At 50.4% G+C, this 19,154-nt stretch overlaps 1 protein-coding gene across 1 annotated transcript; it reads left to right on the top strand.

Moving 5' to 3' along the window:
* Positions 1-12,031: 12,031 nt before the first annotated feature.
* Positions 12,032-18,693, top strand: LOC139703628 (cilia- and flagella-associated protein 144-like). Its single transcript, XM_071607111.1, has 4 exons — positions 12,032-12,164; positions 14,144-14,203; positions 15,154-15,254; positions 18,583-18,693. Exons 1-4 carry the CDS (start codon positions 12,032-12,034, stop codon positions 18,691-18,693), a joined length of 405 nt encoding a protein of 134 aa, XP_071463212.1.
* Positions 18,694-19,154: the final 461 nt, after the last annotated feature.

Genomic DNA, 19,154 nt, shown 5'->3' with positions numbered 1-19,154 from the left:
TTGCACATCAAATCCATATCAAAGCCACCCATATAGTGGATTTGTTTCATGCATTCCATTGACCATCTGTCTGTCCATCCGTCATCAGCTACTCGTCATCTGAGTGACCCCTACTGAGCTGTCAATCAATTCCAAGGCACTTTTTCCATCAGTGCTAAGTGAACCACAATTCTCATCTAATATTGATTGGTTGTGATTCCTCGTGTCCAAGACAAAAAATAGCAGGAAGTGGAAAGATGGGAAAGAGGGTTGGTCAGCATTTTGCTTTGCTGTGGTGCTGAGGATTGAACTCGGGCCTTGCCCAGATTGGAAAAGTGCTCTGCCATGGGGTTGTATTCCCAGCAAGACAGTGTTTTCAACTCCAGCTTCTCCCTCACCTCTTCCATGGAGGTGTCCCATAGCTACTTCCATAGATTTACAGTGTCTATTATTTTTCAAAACCACCCACGTGGTTCAGCGGTCTGGGGTGTGTTTTTGTTGTAATTTCATTTTAAATATACACTTACTTGTTTTGGCTTTTATTCTTTAATTATGAGAAGTGTCAACAAGTTCTATTCTTCTAGGTCATTTATATCAGCTCTTCTGAGTCAAAGTGGAAATCATTTTCTTCCAAGCACTTAACCTTTGTTTGATTGGATATTAACATCATAGCATTTTCACAGAATTAATAGGAATGTGGCCTCTATAATCAACACATTAAAATTTTTGAACAAGACTGGAGTAGCATCTAAATTAAATTATGATATTTCCCAATAATACCTTAAGGACTGGTGGGGCACAGAGACAGTTATTTCTTAGCTGCTGATTACAATAAACTACTTAAATGGTGTATTGCTAATATAAGGCTTAAGGCTTCCATTCTCTCACAAATCACTGTTGCAAAGTTACTTTTTTCCTGGGATTTTTGTGCATTTCATATGCAGTTTTAAATATATTAAGAGAAATATGTTCATAATATGTGCTTCTTGTCCTTTATTCTGCCATTGTTAGTTATGACTTCCTATTAACTCTTCTCCTTGATAAATTCCACTGAAGACTTGCCCTCTTTTTCTCAAAGAGCCACCTTTTGACTTTATTATGGTTTTCTATTAATGAAATAATTTTCAATTTCACTAATTTCTCTTGCCATTTGTGTGCTCTTCCATTTATTGTTTTGTTTATTACAATGCTATTTCTAACCTAATTTAATTTTTTTTTTACTTTTTGTTTTATTTTTTTAAGCAATGCAAATAAATAATTCTATATATTTCTGTGAAAGAACTGAGCTTTGTGTGCTCAAACCTATAGTTTGATCAATTTTGTCTTCATTTATTACTAGCATTACTGGTATTTTTCGAGGACACTGACTGTAGATGAGTGTTCTGAATTTACTAATGTGCCCACAAATGCCCCCATCTTAGTCTCTTTGTGTTCTCCTTCAGGCTCTTTGGGGCGGCTTTGGTGATGCGGCCCAGTGAGGTCAGGTGGTTAAAGCCATGCGACATGGCAACGCCCTCTACCTGGGTGTGGGACCCAGTTTCCTGGCCACGTGTGAGCACAGCCACACCAACAGACACATGTGGGACTGGAAACGCTGCCGCTGGTGGGGACAACACTGGTGATCTTAATTTCCCTGCTGGGTGAGGTTAAGAGCCCTGGTCCTTGAGTCCTTTTGGGGGCCTGTCTGCCCACGTCGGGGCTCACATGGTGGTGGGTTGTCATCCTCCTGTTTTCATGGACTTGTGGAGCGTTACGTGGGTTAAGACGTGTGGGATAAGACAGCCACACATTTTCCTGTTTGTCCTCCTCTTGGTTTTCTGAACATCTCACAGAAGTTCTGTCTTCATAGGCTCCTGTTCCTCTCTGTGTTTGGGGACTCTTCTGTCGCAAGAGCAGTGAGCGCCCTCTGCAGGAATCTGGGCTTCACGGACTGGAAACGCCCCCTTCAGGGCAACAGAGTTCTGTCTGCGTGGTTCGGCTCTCCTGGCTCACCTTGCTGTGTTCCATAGAGTCCCCGGGACTCCCATGGGTGTCTCAGGGAGGCTGCTCAATTACAAAGTTGAGCTCCCAAGCTAATCAGAGGAGAGGACACAGCCCTAAGCAAGAAGCTGAGGGTTGCGGACTCCTGGAGGACCCCAAGGAGAACCACTGCACCCCTAGGGCTGGAGGTGGTGCTCATCCAGGCTGTTTGCAAGAACTCTTATGTGAGTGGCCAAATGCATTTATTAAGCAACATATATTAGAAATTCAGTTTTGCTTTTAAAGTTTTTGATAATGTGTTCCAATGAGATAAATATAAAAAAAAGTTTTGTTTTGTGTTTTTCATTGATAACCTGAGACACTGGCCACCTGATACTGTATGCGCATGTACCTAGCTAGGTTCACAGTCTTTCTGGGATGCTCTTCAGGAAGAAGCCCCCCTGACACTCGCTCCCTGCAGAGGCAGAGCTTGCATCTAGAAGGAGTGCGTTTTCACCTCTACCCACCTGGGACCTTTCATCCATGAAACAGAACTTCCTTCTTCCCCACTTCTGCTCACTGATTTCAATGCTTTGAAAACCAGAGAAAACATATTAATGAGAAAGGATGGGTGAGATCTGAAAATCCCTATTATAATATTTTTAAGTAGTATAATGAACATTGGTAGTGCATGTTTTAAATGAATGCAACACTTTTTTAACCTTTAAGGCATTCATTCTAAACGGTACTATTAAGATACAATTCATATGCCATAAATACTCCCATACACAGGACAGAATCCCAGGACTTCTAATATGTTAGAGCTGTACAAGAATGGCACCAATTTTAAAATGCCATCATCTCTTGGCATTTTACTTGAATATTCTAAATATCAAACATCATATTAGTCAACATAGCAATCTGTTATATATTTACATGCATATATTTTTTAAATTTATAAATGAATGATGATCTCCATGTGGGTTTATATAGGTATCTCATATAAATTTACTTAACAAATAAAAAATAAATTTCTAATAAAATTATTTAAAAAACTAGAGAGCTGGGGGAGGATCTCAGAGGATAAAGGAGAGGTGGGGGAGGATCTTGGAGGATAAAGGGAAGATGAGTATAGTAGGAATTGAGGCAACTGGAAGAGAGAGGGGAAAAGGGAGGAAATGAGAAGCTAATTGACAGAATTATACTATATGCTGGTACAAATATACCCCAGCAACTTCCACCTTTATGCATATCTATCAATCACCAAGTCAAAATTAATAAACAAATAGAGGGAAGATCAGTAGAAAAGAGGGAGGGAAGTGGGGGAGGGGAGGGGGAGGGGAGGGAGAGAGGAAACAAAAGCCCAGGAGACACTGCTGACCCTTCTCAGCTGTACACAAGGTGTTCTCCCTCCTCTCCATGGTGACTTTTCTCTCCAATATTCTTTGTAGTTGTGTTCATGATTCAAACACTTCCAAAAGCTTCTTTTATTCATTTATTTATTTTTACATTTTTCCATAGGGGAAGCCCAAGGTAAACCATGTGGGCAGCAGGCTTGGTTTGCAGAGGAAGAGCCTGTCTCCAGAGCACCCCTCCCTGAAGACTTGTCCCAGCTGACCAGTGCCCCCCTGGCCCAGGCCCACAAGTCCAAGCCCTCCACTCCCTGCACAGGCTGCGGAGTCTGTGGGGTACTGGTGCAGTTGGCAGAGGGGCTGGCTTTCCTGTTCCCTGACTCGGTTTTCCTCCAGCTCACAGGAGGGTCAGTTCTGGTACATCAGGGTGAGAAGAGGGGAAGGAACCCGTTCCCGGGTAGTAGAAATAGGCCTGGAGCGACGCAGAGATTTACACTCAGCACTTACATTTCAGGAGTCAAGTGTGTTTTTTAAAGACTGATTTGTTTTATTTTGCTTTAAACTTCTCTAAAATGTAAGATATAAAAGTAATTTCTCCTATTTCTGTTAAGCTTTCATGTTTCACGTTAAACATTTTGCTGCTGCTTTTATCTTTATGTATGAAATAACAGTTGTACTGGGTCATGATCTTATGATGATCCCATGGCTTTGACCTCCTTGCATAAACAATTTATATGTATATAATTTAATATTTTACTTTATGTAATGATTTAAATACAGTTCAGTGTATCTTTATTTTTCTGTTTCATTTTGTCTTTCTCAAAATGAAGATCTCTGGTTAAGTATATATGTGTTTAAAACACACCTTTTAGCAAGTCTAGAAATTAAATTGTTTTAAATAAGTTACGCGTCAACCAAGTATCTCTTATTGCACCATCAGCTGAAGTAGAGCCCTCTGTTCTACCACCAAGTACACACACACACACACACACACACAGCTGCACATATTTTATACTTATAAGGCCACAAAGTGTATTTTAGAATACATCCTCTATGCAGTGTGTAAAGCAACCACCAAATAAGAGCAATGCAGACGATGTTCCATAACGTGATAATGCACAGTGTCTGTGGACGCCTGGGTCCTCGTGGGTTCTGTCACTTATTTTGAAAGGTAAAGCTACCAGATGGTCTCCAGACACTCCCAGGGATAAGCCAAAGGGACTCCCATTGCTTCATTTGACCAGGACGATCACGATTCTCACAGAAAGCCCTACAGGAAACGGGCCTTAAAAGACAAATTTTTCTGAAAGCTCTTGGCGGATGCAGGGCACCTATTATTCACCTTGACTCAGAGATTTTTAAAAAGAAGACGGAGCCTCATGGTGGAAAATCCATGGGATTGATGAGGACAGGGTGCAGAGGCAGGGAAGATGGCAGAGTGGCCTTTGTCCAAGCAGCCACACTTATTTATATCAACAGGTTACATAGGTCATTAGTACCATAACCACATTACTGTTTAGAGTATCAGTAAGGTTGCTTATTCTGCAGTTGTACTTCACAGTTACAATGTGCAACATTAGGAGCTTTTTGCAGTTCTCAAGAAAGTCCGTTGTCTGAAGGCACTGTTCGGCGGGCAGATCCAGGAGCACCAGAACTTGGTGAGACATTGTGGTTTTCTAGCAAGTAAGTTCCTTTATTCCCAGGAGTTATGTGCCTAAGATTAAGGTGGAAGCTGATAAGACTCTAGCATAGAGGGCATTACCATAGCAACCAGGCATCCTATGCCTTTGCACAAAGACTTTCCCAGGCACCAAGCAAGTCATCAGTAACCCCAATCCCAAACACAGAACCCCTACAGGCCTGCCCTGTGGGTGCTGCCTAGATGGTGAGGAGGGACAGCAGTGCCATTGGGTAGGTGGAGTAGACATTTGGTGCCAGAGGGAAGGAGCCCTGTGTGACATCTGGGAGGGTCCCAAGGTGGGTCCCAGGTGGCAGCTATTGAGGGTCCATGAGAGGACATGGGACTTTACCCCCTCTAGTAGTGGCACCCCCTCCTCCACAGAAAATCTTAACTAAGTTTCTCTAGAAATCTTCACCATAATTGATTTTAGGACCATCAGCAAAAGAGTCTCTACAAAGAGTTCAATGAAGGTAAACTTTGTATTTTCCTGTTGCTCTATTTTAATTGGCCATTGGCCTGGAAGAAATCAGCACTCCAGGTACTGAATGCTCCTTTACTAGTTTTTCACACATATTTATCCAGCGTAGTAGTTTGTAGAAGTATGTTTACTAAATGCAAAATGTGATAAATAAAAGATAGGTCCTTTAACAAGGCCTCTGGCCTTGAGCTGGGGCTTCACAGAAATAGATGTCTACATTTCTAAGATAAGAGAAGTTATCAACTGGGCTCTATGATAACAGCTGGCAGGGGGAGGAAAGAAAGAGGAGAAACAACTCTCTCCTTCTCAGATGTTGTCCTTGAAGTGTTAACTTGCCCAGAACAGAGAAAGAAAAGCTGCTTTTATGTGAACTTCTGCAGACTGTTAACTTCTGAGCCCCTCCCCTTACAGGCTGGGTATAACGTTCTGAAACTCCCTGAACTCGGAGTTCAGGGGGATTGATTGATTACAGCAAAAGCAGTTCCCTCTGAACCTGGATACAGCCAAATAAAACTGTTTCCTGCTATCTTTGGTGCCTTGCCTCATCTGTCCCCTACAACACTGCCCCTGCAGGTCTCAGAAGAAATGGGTAGTGTGGAGACGGGCCTCTGATGAGGGAGCAGAGGGCAGGGTAGGTGGTCAGTGCTGGGTACCAGGGTCGTCTGAGCAGTGCTCAGGCAGGTGGCTCAGGTGCTCCAAGGACACTGCCAGAGGATTGGCAGACTGAATTCATCAGCCACCAAAACAGCAACTGGGTCCCCTCCAGCAACTGCTGGTGAGGGCTGGGACCAGAGAAGCGAGGCTGTTCTTGGCAGAGCTGTCCTGGGGCGGCTGGCTTGGGATGCCCTGCATTCTGATAGCTGGACAGCCAGGCAGACGGTGGTCACCATGGTGCTCAGATGGTCAGGGCACAGCTGACGGTGTGAACTTGCTGTGGAGGGATGATCACAAGTCCAAACCTACTCTCGTTCTTCAGAAGGGCTGGAGGCCAACTGCTTTGCATTTGGGGTCAGGGAAGCGGACAGCTGGTCATGGGCCTGAGCTCTCTCTTGGCTCGGCCCCTGGGCAGCTGCTCTTCCCTGCAGCGGCTTTGCTCAGGATGTTTGAGGGGGTAAGGGGCTCCTGCTTCAGTGTCCCAGGTACGACCAGGGCTCAGGTCTTCAGGGATATCTGGCGCCAGGGAAGCAACTAGATTTCTGATCCCAGAAAAGGAACTCAGGCATGTCACTCATTTCCTCTGAATGTCCATGTCCTCCACATTTCCAAGGTTGAGCATGTCCCCCAAAGGTTCATGGGATGGAGGCTTGGTCCCCAGCATGGCAGGGCCAAGGTGCAGGGCCTTGTGAGACTGGGGTCCAATGCAGGCTCCTCATGGCACAGAGCACCACCCTGCAAGTGGACAGATAATGGGCTTCCAGAGCCAGTGGGCTGCCACAGGAGAGGATTGGCATACAGCGAGGAACCCCACAGCATGCACCCCTGTGCATATGGCAGCTCCCTTTCTGATTCCCTGCCATGTGGTGAAGCTGTCAGGTAATGCTACAGGGCAAACAGAAGAGGCCGCCTGATCTTGGGCTTTGAGAGTTTAAAAAAAGCAAAAAAAAAAAAAAAAAAAAAAAAAAAGCCTGTGACCTAAATTAACATTTTTCTTTACAAAGCGACCAGACTCTGGTATTTTATTATAGCCACTCTTCCTTGAACCCACTGCTTTTTCCCATCATGGCTGCCTGACGAGTTTAGGAGTACCAAAGGCCTGCACAAATAGCTCCCGGGGTGCTCTGGACCTCAGTGATTTTCCTCTCCCTGACTGCAGTGCCCTTAGGACAATCAGGAAATTGTATCCGGAAGCAAAGACTCTGAAGACTCACTCCATATAGCACCTGGGGAGCTGCTGCCTGCTCTTTGGAGCACCAGCATGGGGCCAGCCAGCTGTGGGAACAGGGGTTGGGGGCTACTAAAGAAGCACACTGCCAAGTAACAAGCCTGGTCGTGCACCCCTGCCCCAGATCAGCTGCTGGGGGAGTGCCTCAGGGTGTGCGTGGGGGGTCCCCTGGATAATCCTCAGGGGCAACTTCCACAATAAAAATCAGAACACATTCTCTTCCTGCACCGACAGGGGCCAGCACCTTCCCAGCAGTATGCAGTAGGCATTTTTGTCTGCTGTGCCACTCCACAAATGGACAGGCCATGGCAGAGATGAGTGGTGAAGGCAAGTGGCAGAGTAGAAGAGCCAGATGGGTGCCAGTGCCCGAGGTCCAGAATGGAAGCTCTGAACTACAACCTGGAGAGGCCACTCAGTCAGGTCTAAGTCTATGTGCCAGAGGACTTCAGCACTGCCAGCTCTGCCTGGACCGTCCAGCCTAGAGATGACCCAAACACCACCATCTGACAGTCAGAGGTCACGGCACCCGACGCAGCTTGTGCACGTGGTATGCAGACATTTTCAAGGCACAAGTGTAAAAGGTGTTTGGGGCCATGTGCTTCTGGCCAGATCACAAACTCTGAGGCTGGCGACACGACCTAGGAGGAACGTCCGGCTGCTGGAGGCCCTGCATACTTAGGTCTCTCCAGCACACCACCAATCTCCAAATCCCAGCAGGAACTGGGGAGATGCTTCCTGTATTCTGCACATTAGGTGTGAGCCCTGTTCCTGCACACTACAGACGTGACCACTGAGATGACTGAGCACTGCAGTGTCCCCTGGGCTGTCAGCTGGGGTCTGCACCTGGTGGCCCACACCCTCAAAGGTGATGCAGAGAGCCTCCATGTTCAAAGAGCGTCTCTCCTCGCGACTCACTCCCTCCATGATGGCTGGCCAGGACACAGGGAGGGAACCGACTTAGTCGACAACTTCACACAGCGCTGCAAACAGAACCAGAATCCATGATTCCTCATTGTCAGCAAATTCAAGATGGCCGTGGAGGGGCCTATCCAAGAGGAGGTGGGGAAGGAAGAGGCAGCAGGTGCTCGCCCAGCGCTCCTGGGGCCTCGCCCCTTCTCACCAGGCTGGTCCTGAGGCTGAGCCAAGCAGACACCAAGACCACAGAGCCACAGACTCAGCTCCTTAGACAACCAAGTGCCAGCCCAATGGCCACCTCTCCAGTCAACTCCCAAGGATGCCATGCAGGGTGCGTCAGTGAAGGGGAGTTCCTTCTCTGTAGGACACTCCTGTGACAATTGGTTTGCAATATCCTGGGCTCTGAGCCACTTGGGGCACAAGGGCACCCCGTACGTAAGATTGGTCACCTGGGCTCCCAAACACACTGAGTGACGATGGGCAGTGTGAAGATGGTGGGAATGCAAGGCCACAGGCTCCCCTTCCAAAGACCCTCTGAGCACGCCCTTGGTAGGAAACTGTGTCATGTTTGGTGCTTGAAGTCAGAGGAAAAGGAAGGATTTATGGTTCGGAACCCACCTGCCCTTACTCCTGCACAGCATCAACTCCATCCTGCCATGAAGCTTGGGCAGGAGGATTTGAGAAAAGGACTGAGGGAAGTCCTAGCGCCAGGGGTCAGGACATGATCTGGAGGCCTCGGCTACTCAGGAGCCCTGTCGTCAGGATCTAAGGACTTCCACCCTCCCCGGTTCCTCACTCAGCAGTGCTGTGATTCTGTAAGTCAGCCGTCATCTGTGGGCGTCCACACCCCCAGGAGAAGAACAGGAGGCCCAGCCCGCACCCAGGCCACCTCACTGGGCTGCTGTCAGATCTCAGGAGATGAGGCCCCATGTTCTACACCAGCTGTGAAGGACCAGACTCGGGTGGGATGGAAAAGCAAACCCGTTCTCCACTGCCCTGGAGCCACCCACGCCTTGCTCTGGGTCCCCAACCCCCAAGGGTCTCCCTCAGTCCTTTCTCCCTGAGTGGACAGGCAGAGCACCTCTGAAGGACCTGCCCTCCTCTCCAGGCATCTCTGCACATGGTTATTTTTGGACCCAAACCTACTCTGTGTCAGCAGTCGACAGTCAACATGGAACACAGCAGTAGGGAGAGGAGGGGAAGGGACACATGACCTGCCAGGGCCTCGTGGCTCTAGCAGGGATCTGAGCCCAGGTGTCACCTGTTACTCACTTGGCCCTGGTGACCGTCGCACGTCTCCTCTGCATAAAGGCACTGCCCACACAGTCCCTCTGAGTTTGTTAAATCCACCCTGAACCCCAGGACCACCCTGAATCCCAGCTCTGGTGCAGCTGGAGCAGCTGGGCAGCTTGTGAATGGTGGGATCAATCTTTTGACTTTGCACCAAGCAGCGATTTCTCCTTGAATTAGAAATTTTTTCAGCCCAGGTAAAATGAACCTGATGGGCATGTCCTCCAGGAAAAGCTTCTAACTTCTGCACGAGTGTCTCCTAGGTTTGATTTGGGGTCTTTGAATGGAGCAGTTTTCCATGCCACATTCTATCTTCTCCAAGAGAACTGAAGACCCAAGAAACACTGCAGCACACGACCTGCCCCATGGTGCTTTCTTCCTCGAGTGCTGGGTGGACACATGGCCAGTGAAAACAGTCTGTACCCTGATCACTCACTGCTTAGGAAAACTGCACAAAAAGGAGGAGGGACTTCCCTGGTGGCATTCACCTGGACAGCCCCCCAGGTGCAGCTTCCTGCTGGGAGTGGGGACCGGGGTGTGGTGTGAGGAGCTGCTTCTCCAGGTAAATGTCTAAGGCCTGCTCCACACATGGGCACTGAGCTGATTCATAGCTACGACAGAAACCCTCCTCTTAGAGATTATTTCTCTACTGCTGGACTTAAGATCCTCAAAACACACCATCCCACCCATGTTGGGTACTGAAGATACACAGAAGTTTCTAGAAGTTTTACTGGTCCCACCTGCTCTGACCCCACTGCCTGCTCAAGGCAGCCCCCTCCCTAGTCTCTAGCATCCTCCTCATTGCAGAATGGACCCCTCTTCTCCCCTCTCACGACCTCTATTCAGGCAGGGAGTTAGATGATAGGAAAGGGCTCTGGAAACACAGTGAGTTAATCCACTGGGACACTGATTCCACTTTCCCATCCCACTTCCCTGCACACCGTGTGAACACACTCGGCACCCACCAAAGTGTGTCCTCAGGAAGGGCACCTAGGACCCAGGCACAGAGGTGTCCCCTAGCCCTCTGATCAGTCACTGCCTGAGGAGGGCAATCTGAAGTCCCCCAAGGACATGGACTCCTATTACAGCATCTCTCTCTCTGCTGTGTCCTGTGACCACTCTTGAACCTAGACATGGGACCAGTCCCTGGATGGTGGGGACTGTCAGTGCCTTACAGGGTGGGGCTGTGCCTGTCACAAAGGGCCTTCCATCATGGAATCTGAGGAGAGAACTGTGGGAGGCCCTCTGGCAAGGGTCAGTCACTGGTTGGCCAGTGAGTAGCTAGGACTGTCCAAAGACATGACTAAGAAGCTTCCTCCCGTGGATAAAGCTCAACGCCCGCGCCCCCCTCCTGCGCCCACCCTCCAGCCCCATCACCGCCTCCCTCCCCTGACCCGCCAGGCTGCCAGCCCTCAGCCTGCTCTCCGGCTCAAGCCCTCCCCTTCTGGCCTGTTAGTCTGTAAACAAGTCAGGATGGCGCCTGGCAAAATGCCAGAGGGAGTGGTTTGCGAAGTAACACCAGCGAGCCATTAAGTGTGGAGATTCCTTATTGGTTGACTGATGTATCTAGTTTATGTTAATTAGATAAGTTGTGTGGAATGTATAAATACTGCTCCTGTCCTGCAATAAATGGCTCCTACTCCTACTATATCAAGGTACACAAGTTGTTCGTCACCCCCCGGTTATTTTGCTGCAGCTGGATTGCAGCACTGGCCTCTGCCCCATTACTTTCCCTCCTCTGCCTTACATGGTCCCTTCCCAACACCCTGCCTTGAAGGGCTCCGTGCCCAGCTCTTCCTCTCTTGCTCCCAGACCACCCACTCGCCTCCCCGCTGTTCATCTGGCTCTCCTTTCCCGTCACTCCCCCATCTTTACCCCCTCTCCTCCTCCCAGATCTCCCTACTAGGTCCCCATAATCCAGTCCCACCCACAATCCAGCCTCCCCAACCAGGCAGCATGGTTGACACACTCACCCAGGGGAGATGGTTTCCCCACTGTGGGTGCAGGTCACAGTCCCTGGGACTGTCTTCCCAGCAGCCTGAGCAGGTGGACCCAGGGGTCACAGGAGGATGACAGCCCCACACTCAGCCTGGAATCCACCCTTCCTGGATACCACTTAAATCTTTTTTTAGGAAATGATTGGCCAAGGTGAGATCCAGCTGTCAGTCTCTTACCTGGGCCTCCCCACTGGACCTGGAGCCCTTCCCTGATGATGTCCAAGGGCAGCTCTAGTACCCAGGTTCTGACCTGAGAAGCTGGGGCAGGTGAGTCCAGTGCCTGCCTGCGACCCTGGGAGGAGGGATCTGGGGGCAGTGGGTTGAGTCAGGGGACTGGGTTGCCCAGGGGAGGTCCAGGGCTGGATACTGGAGCATTCCAACCAGGACTCTGTTGCCAGTAGACAGCTGGGACATTGTTGCCAGGAGATGGCAGAAGACCTGGCGCTGCCCCAGCCAGAGGGCACTTAGAGAGCCCCACAGCACCAGCGTGGCCAGGCCATGGCTGGACACCAGAGGGAGAGGGTGATCCAGGACGAGGTTCATCAGAACCAGTTCCTACGGGAACAGTACCTGCAAGAGCTGCGCATGCAGAAGCTGTACACGGAGTACCACGTGAATCCCCGGCGCAAGGGTGAGGACTGGGGGAACAGAGGTGGGACACTGAGGGGTGGGTTGTGGGCGCGCAGGCAGCAGGGAGAGGCCTGCCCTGATCTCTGGTGTTCAGAAAGGGTGGATTCCAGGGCTGCCCAGCCTCCTGAGACACATCAGATGCATTGAAATGCATCCACCTCATGATGGGATCAAACATACTGCATGTAAAAAGGAATGCTTTTACGGATTGAATTCAAGGGCACTCAGTAAAGCCCCAGCTCTTTTTATGTTCTGTTTGAGACCTGAGCCTCCCTAAGTTGCTGAGACTGGCTTTGAACTTCAATCCTCCTGCCTTAGCCTCCCAAGCTCTGGGGATTAAAGGCATGTGCCATGGCACCCAACTGGAAATGGCTTTTAATATTTTTGTTTTTGATTGAATTACATTTTTCAGGGCTTTTATATTTTGTTTTTGTTATATTTTGGTTTCATTTTCATACAGTAAAGGGTTTTTTAGGATTTTAATATCATCATAGCCCTTTCTTTGGAAAGGTCAGGAGAGTGGGCTCTGGTCAGTGTTCCCTGTCATCCAGGTAAAAGCACCCTCCCCTCCACTCCTCTCACCCTGCACACTCCTGTGAGATCCATCTCATCCTGCAGCATCAGCAGCCTCTAAAGGACACTGGGCCTCAGATGAGCTCCAGATCTGCCATCTGACCACCTCCCAGCTACCTTCCTTGGACTCACCATTAGGGACCTCAAACTGGCCCTCGGGAAAGCTAGGGGCTCTGAATCCCTTGCCCACCCTTTGCTTCTCCAGAAGAACCTGTGGCAGCACAAGGCAGCTGGGCCCTTCCTTCCCCAGGTGAGAAGCCTGAGTCAGCCCTGGCCTCCATCCATCAGTCCACACACCTGGCAGTCACAGAAGCAGAATGGCTGCTGCTTCACATTTCCCCTGACCCTTGTCTGTTCCTACCTCAGGGAAAGACTCCATGATACACTGGGGGTGTACCCACATCTCACTTAATTCCACCCTCTGGACAGCTACTGGACCTGCCCCTATCCAGCCTCACCTCCTCCAAATTCCTTCCACAAATACAGTAGGGCCTGCCCCCCCCCCCCCCCGCTTACCATTGCTAGGCTCCCTCTCAAACTCCTCTTTACCTCTGAACGGCTCATTCCACAGCCCCCTATGGTACCTGCCCACCTGCTCCTCCTCCCTGAGCTACCCCCAACTCTCTACCTCCATAGCCAGCACCCCTGCAGCCTGGCCATCTGCAGGAGACTTAGTGACTTGATTTTGCTTAGAACTCTTCTGGCTGTCTTCTGTCCCCACCACTGATTTCAGCAGAAAAATTCACTTCTGTTTAGGTTGGTTCATTCCAACAAGCTAAATAATCCCTCAGGCCACATTCATTCTGGGAAAAGTGATTTCCTCCAGTTCTTTCCCTTGGGCACAGGATTTATGTGACCATTGTGGTGAAGTGAGAAAATACTGTAGCTTGCATTTCTGTTTACTTGTACTGTAAAGAAAAATATTATGTTTTTCTAATATGCAGATAATATTACATACAGATGACATACACATTTCATATCTTAGGGGTGCATGCTCAGAAGACTTTTTACTCCTGGGCATGGTGACATACACCTGTATCCTGGCAGCAGGGAGGCTGGGGCAGGGAGATTGCAAGTTTAAGGATGACCTCAACAGAGACCGCTGTCAAAATAAAAGAAAAGAGGGTTGGATTAGGGTTAGGGTTAGGGTTAGCTCACTGCAATAAATAAATGAGTGAATGAATAAACAAACATAAATCCTAGTAGCCTATGGCTTGTGGCCACTGCCCTGGACAGTGCCAGGCCAGACCCTAAGTCCTCGAGAGCGTGGGACCTTGTTCCCAGCACCCAGCCAGAACCCCCCAGGCCCAGGCACTATGTGGGTGCAGAATGAGAGCCTGGTCTAGGGTGAGTGGCGGGAGGCAGGGGTTGGGCTCTGACCTGCACTGTGTCCCTGCTCTTCTCCAGTTCACACAATCACCAAGAAGCCCATGTCGTGGCATGATAACTGGGAGGAACCTGAAGATGGTAAGTCCTGAGGTCAGAGACTGCGTGAGGTGGGGCAGAGAGAGGCAGGGGGCTCAGAGAACTCGCAGGCAGAGTCGCTGCAGGGAACCTTAGGGTCCTCTGCTGTGGTCTCGAGACTGTACTCTACTGACCAGGCTCAGAGAGACTGATGTGCAAACACATGCCAACTCATTACTGTCATCCACAAGAGTCCCCAATGGCCTGAAAATAGGAGTCATTCATTCACAGATGTTCAGACGTTACTCACACGGGTTCTGAAGGCCTAGGAACTAGATTCATGTCCTGGTGCTGCCACTCCTTAATTGCGGGCTTCGGCCAGGTTGTTGACCTCTCAGCCCACTTCTTAGAGTTGTTGGAAGGACCAAGCAAAACACCACAGGTTCTTAGAGCTGAACCCGCCTCACCATGCTCAGTAAACACAGTCCTGTTCATGTTTCCACTTTACCTGGTGACAGGCAGTGGGGTGGGCCTGGGGGTCTCAACACAATCAGGCAAAGGCAAGAGGGCAGCCTGTAAGTGCCTCCACCAGTGTGTGGAGTGGGATCATGGGCGACAGCATGGAAAACAGGTGCCTCCATCAGGCAGGGGATGTGGGACTGTTGGGGCAGGTGGGCACAGGTGGTCCAGGGTGTCAGGTGGGAGGCTGTGGAAGGACCCCGCATGATAGAGAGGTGCAAGAGGGCAGCACCCACATGTTCTGAGAACAGAGGAGTTGACCTCTATTCCTGCCTGCCCTGGACTCCCCGGGGACCCATGTCTGTCACAGCCCTGCCCCCCGAATCCAGAACAGTGCCTGGCACAGTTTGCACTCGACACATTTGTTGACACATGGCTGAGAACCAGATGCCCCTGTCTCAGACCCTGGCTCTGCACACAGAATTCTGTGGCCCTGGAGTGGTGTGGCCAGGAAAAGGACACGGGCAGCTTCTAACTTGAGCCTCCTCTCCCAGTCAGGTTTCTGAATCTCGTTCACCATGCTGCTCAGAGACCCCGGAAGAAGTACCCAGAGACACAGACGGAAAGTCAGATCGGCTGGGAGGCAGAACCTTTGGTAAGTGAGGCCCCCACTCTGGGCAGCAGTAGGAACACAGGGTGGTGCGGGCAGTGGCTGAGAGCAGAGTGGACAGCCAGCTGGCAGGGGCTTGAATTATGTCCTTCTTGGTATCCTGAGACCTGGGGTGAGTTTCTAAGCCACTGTGTGGTGCTGATCCTGGTCATGAATGGGGACACCACAGAACCTGCCTCACAGGGTTGCTGAGAGGAGCAGTACCTGGGACAGTGCCCAGCACACAGCACTTGCTCAGTAAACGTGGCCAGGCTCCTGTGATGCAGATGGAGAAGAGCAGAAAGGAGTCCTTGAGCCCTGCCCGGGACAGTCAGGTGCTGCTCCAGACAGGAGGACATCTCCATGGGGCCCACCACTCACAGAGAAGAGCTCACCCCAAAAGCAGGTGTGGCTCAGAGCTGGAGAAGCAAGGCCACATGGAGGCAAGGGACAGCCATGGAGATCTAACTATCAGTGAAAGATGGGACTTCAGAGGAAACTGCTCAAGACCTTGATTGTACATGAATAAAGAATCAGGGATCAGTGATTTCTAAAGACCACACGGAAGGCTTGATCCAAGGGGGGCTGTGGCTAGGGCAGAGGCTCCAGCAGGGTGGGAGAGACTGGGCAGCTGGACAAGCTAAGGATAGAGGTGTGGGGGGGAAATCACTGGGGGGAACTTCTGGGTGAGGGGTCCTGGCTAAGCTGACCTGGCTGGATTCTTGCTGAAGGCAGGGCAGGGACCAGACCTGCTCTGGGGGACAGACGGCAAGGAGCCCACAGACACCCAGGACAGTCAACAGGGTGGTGTTGACTCCCATTACACTGCTCAGCTGGAGTTTTGCTGAAACTGGACTATGCAGAGGTGACCACAGAAGGCCCTAAGTCAGGCCTGGTTTAAGAGGAGGATGGCCTGAGTGGAGTTTGGTCCAGGAGAGTACTTGTCCAGTGAGAAGGAGGTGGGAGGAAAGGGAGCCTGGTGAAGACAAGTCAGCCCAGGGGACAGTGGGCATCTTAGCAAAGCTCCAGAGAGCTGGGGGCTTCACGCACCATGGGAAGGTTGCTCCCTGCACCTCAGGGAGTCTCCTGCCGTCAGCACACACAACAGGAAGGACTAGTGTGGGGCCCAGCCAGGCCTGCCCTGCTTAGACCCTTCCAGGCCTCCAGGATAGAATGCTGTGTCTGAGTCCCAAGGGGCCTTCCGGCACTCAGTCTGTCCATCACACATGTGGGGACAATGCCCTCAGGTGGCACAGGGAGCAAGCAAGGAAGTAAGCCCCCAGATTAGATCCAGGTGTTGTGGGACCATCAAAGGTAAAGAAGCTGGGCTTTCAGAGCACTGTGCTTGGGGCAGAGGACGTGATTGATGTGTTCCATGGGCCCCAATGTGGGGACCCTGTCCCTGGCAGGACCTGGCCCTGTTCAGAGCACCCCAACCTCAGCCCAGGGACCCCTGGTAAGTAAGGCTCAGCACCTCTTTGCCTTGTGTCTCTGGGTAACACTTGCTAAAAATATATCCTCATGTGGGATGTGTGTCCAAACACTCACACACACCAACACACACTCATACACACACCAACACACACACACACTCACACACACAAACATATACACACACTCACACACTCACACATGCACATGCACACACACTCACACACATACACACTCATGCACACATATACACACTTACACCTCACACACACATACAACACATTCATACATACATACTCACACACATACACACTTACACACACATACACACTCACACACACCTTCACACACACTCACACACATCCTCACACATTCACACACACAGTCACACACTCATACATACGCACACACTCACACACACATTCACATAACACTCTCACACACTCCCACATACACACTCACTCTCACACACAACACACACACTCTCACACACTCATACACTCACACACATTCACACATACACACACATTCTCACACAATCACACATACACACACAATCACACACATACACACACTCACACACACATCCACACATAACGCACACTCTCACTCATACACACTCTCACACATGCTCACACTCTCACATACACATTACAACAACACTCATACACACAGTCACACTCTCACACATGCTCACACACATACACACTCACACACATTCACACATAACACTCTCACACACTCCCCTCACACACTCACACACATAAACACACTCTCACACACACATACACACACACTCATTTACACATACACACACATTCATACTCACACACCCACACACTCACGCCCACACATACACACTCACATACACTCACACACGCACTCTCACACTCACATACACATACATCCTCACACATATTCACACATACAATTCACATTCACACACAGATTCACACATTCACACACATACACACACACATACACACACACTCCCCCCACACACACTCACACACACACACACACTCACACACATACACTCACACACACGCATACACACACTCACACACACACACTCACACTCACACACCTGCAGACTGGGATGGGATGAGCAAGTCCCTGAATGACTCTCAGGGCAGCTTCTCTAAGGTGCATATGCTGAGGTCTTCCCTCCCCCTGGCTTGCTGTGACCCCCCACCACACTCCCTTTCCATTCAAGCACCTGCTGAACACTTAGTGTGTGCGGATGCTGTCCGGGGACAGGCACAGCACCACCCCCAGCTGTCCCTGGCACCCCAGCACAGAGGCCCGCTGGCTCTGGGCAGCCTGGCTGTGGTGCCCGCCTGCCTCAGAAGGAAGAGGAAACGGTGTAGAAAGGGAAGTGAACCGCAGCGCAGTTGGGCCACAATGAGACAAAGCAGCTGCCCTGCTCCGTTAGTCCTGCGAGACTGGACAGTTCACAGGAAGGAAGCCAGGAATCGGCCTTCCCTGTGTCCACGCAGCCAGGGGCACCAGCCACAGATGTGCTGCAGTCCGGCTTCCTGGGGCCCAGGGGTGGGGTGGGGCCACTTCTCAGCTTCCGTTTTCCCTGAAGGAAGCTGGGATGAGACCAGGTACCAGGAAATGAGAGAAAACACAGTGAACCCGGGCGTTTGATGCAAGTTCCTCGGAACCTAGGACTTCCCAGGGGAGGCAGGCTGCCCTCCATGTAGGCAGCGGGCAGGGCAGAGCCCCAGCTTTGCGGAGGTGACGCCCCTTGCTCTCAGGACGCTCTAAGCGCTGGTGTCACAGTTTCACTAGCAGCGTTGAGCAGGAGAGCCCTGGGGCCACCCGTGGTCAAGGAGGCCCGATTGGGTCCAGGTCTTCCCCCTCCTGACCAGCTTCTGCTGCCCCTGCCTCCATCTAGGTCAGCCCGGAGCGCCAGGACCACAGGCTGAACCACTTCAGGGTCTACAAGGACATCACTCTGTACAAGGCCAAACTGTGGCTCCTGGGGGAGAAGGACCACCGCAAGTAGCGCTCCGCGGAAGAGCCGGCCTTCGCGCTGAGCGCCCAGTGTGCTGTCCAGGGAAATAAAGGTGGTTTTGCTAGAAAGCAAACCTGCTGCAAATCTTATGACAACTGAATCGAGATGGAATTGCTTATTAATCAATATATGGGGAATAACTTCTAAATTCTCCACAAGTACTGCGTAAGCTTGATTTGGGGGCCTTTGAACTGAACAGGTTTTCCCTTCCATATTCCAATTTTTCCAAGAAAATGGAAAACCTGAGAAACACTACACAGTGATATTAGTATTTGGATTTAGAATGCCACCTAAAGGCTCCTGTGTTGAAGACCTTGTCCACATGTAGCTCCCTTCAGAGGTGGGTGCTGGGAAGTGATTGGGTTATGTGGGTGATTGTCTAATCAACGGATTGATCCACTGATGGGGCCATATTTGAATGGACTGTTAGGGGTATAAACTGTAGGAGGTGG

The sequence above is a fragment of the Marmota flaviventris genome (genome assembly GCF_047511675.1).
Source record: "Marmota flaviventris isolate mMarFla1 chromosome 5 unlocalized genomic scaffold, mMarFla1.hap1 SUPER_5_unloc_1, whole genome shotgun sequence".
Taxonomy (NCBI): Eukaryota; Metazoa; Chordata; class Mammalia; order Rodentia; family Sciuridae; genus Marmota; species Marmota flaviventris.
The sequence above is the reverse complement of the archived record's forward strand: the minus strand, read 5'-3'. Positions and strand labels throughout refer to the sequence as shown.

Coding starts and splice junctions, on each gene's coding strand:
- LOC139703628 (XM_071607111.1), top strand. CDS start 12,032: ATGGCTGGACACCAGAGGGAGAGGGTGATCCAGGACGAGGTTCATCAG. Junction 12,165..14,143: donor CGTGAATCCCCGGCGCAAGG/GTGAGGACTGGG, acceptor GCTCTTCTCCAG/TTCACACAATCACCAAGAAG. Junction 15,255..18,582: donor GCTGGGAGGCAGAACCTTTG/GTAAGTGAGGCC, acceptor GCCTCCATCTAG/GTCAGCCCGGAGCGCCAGGA.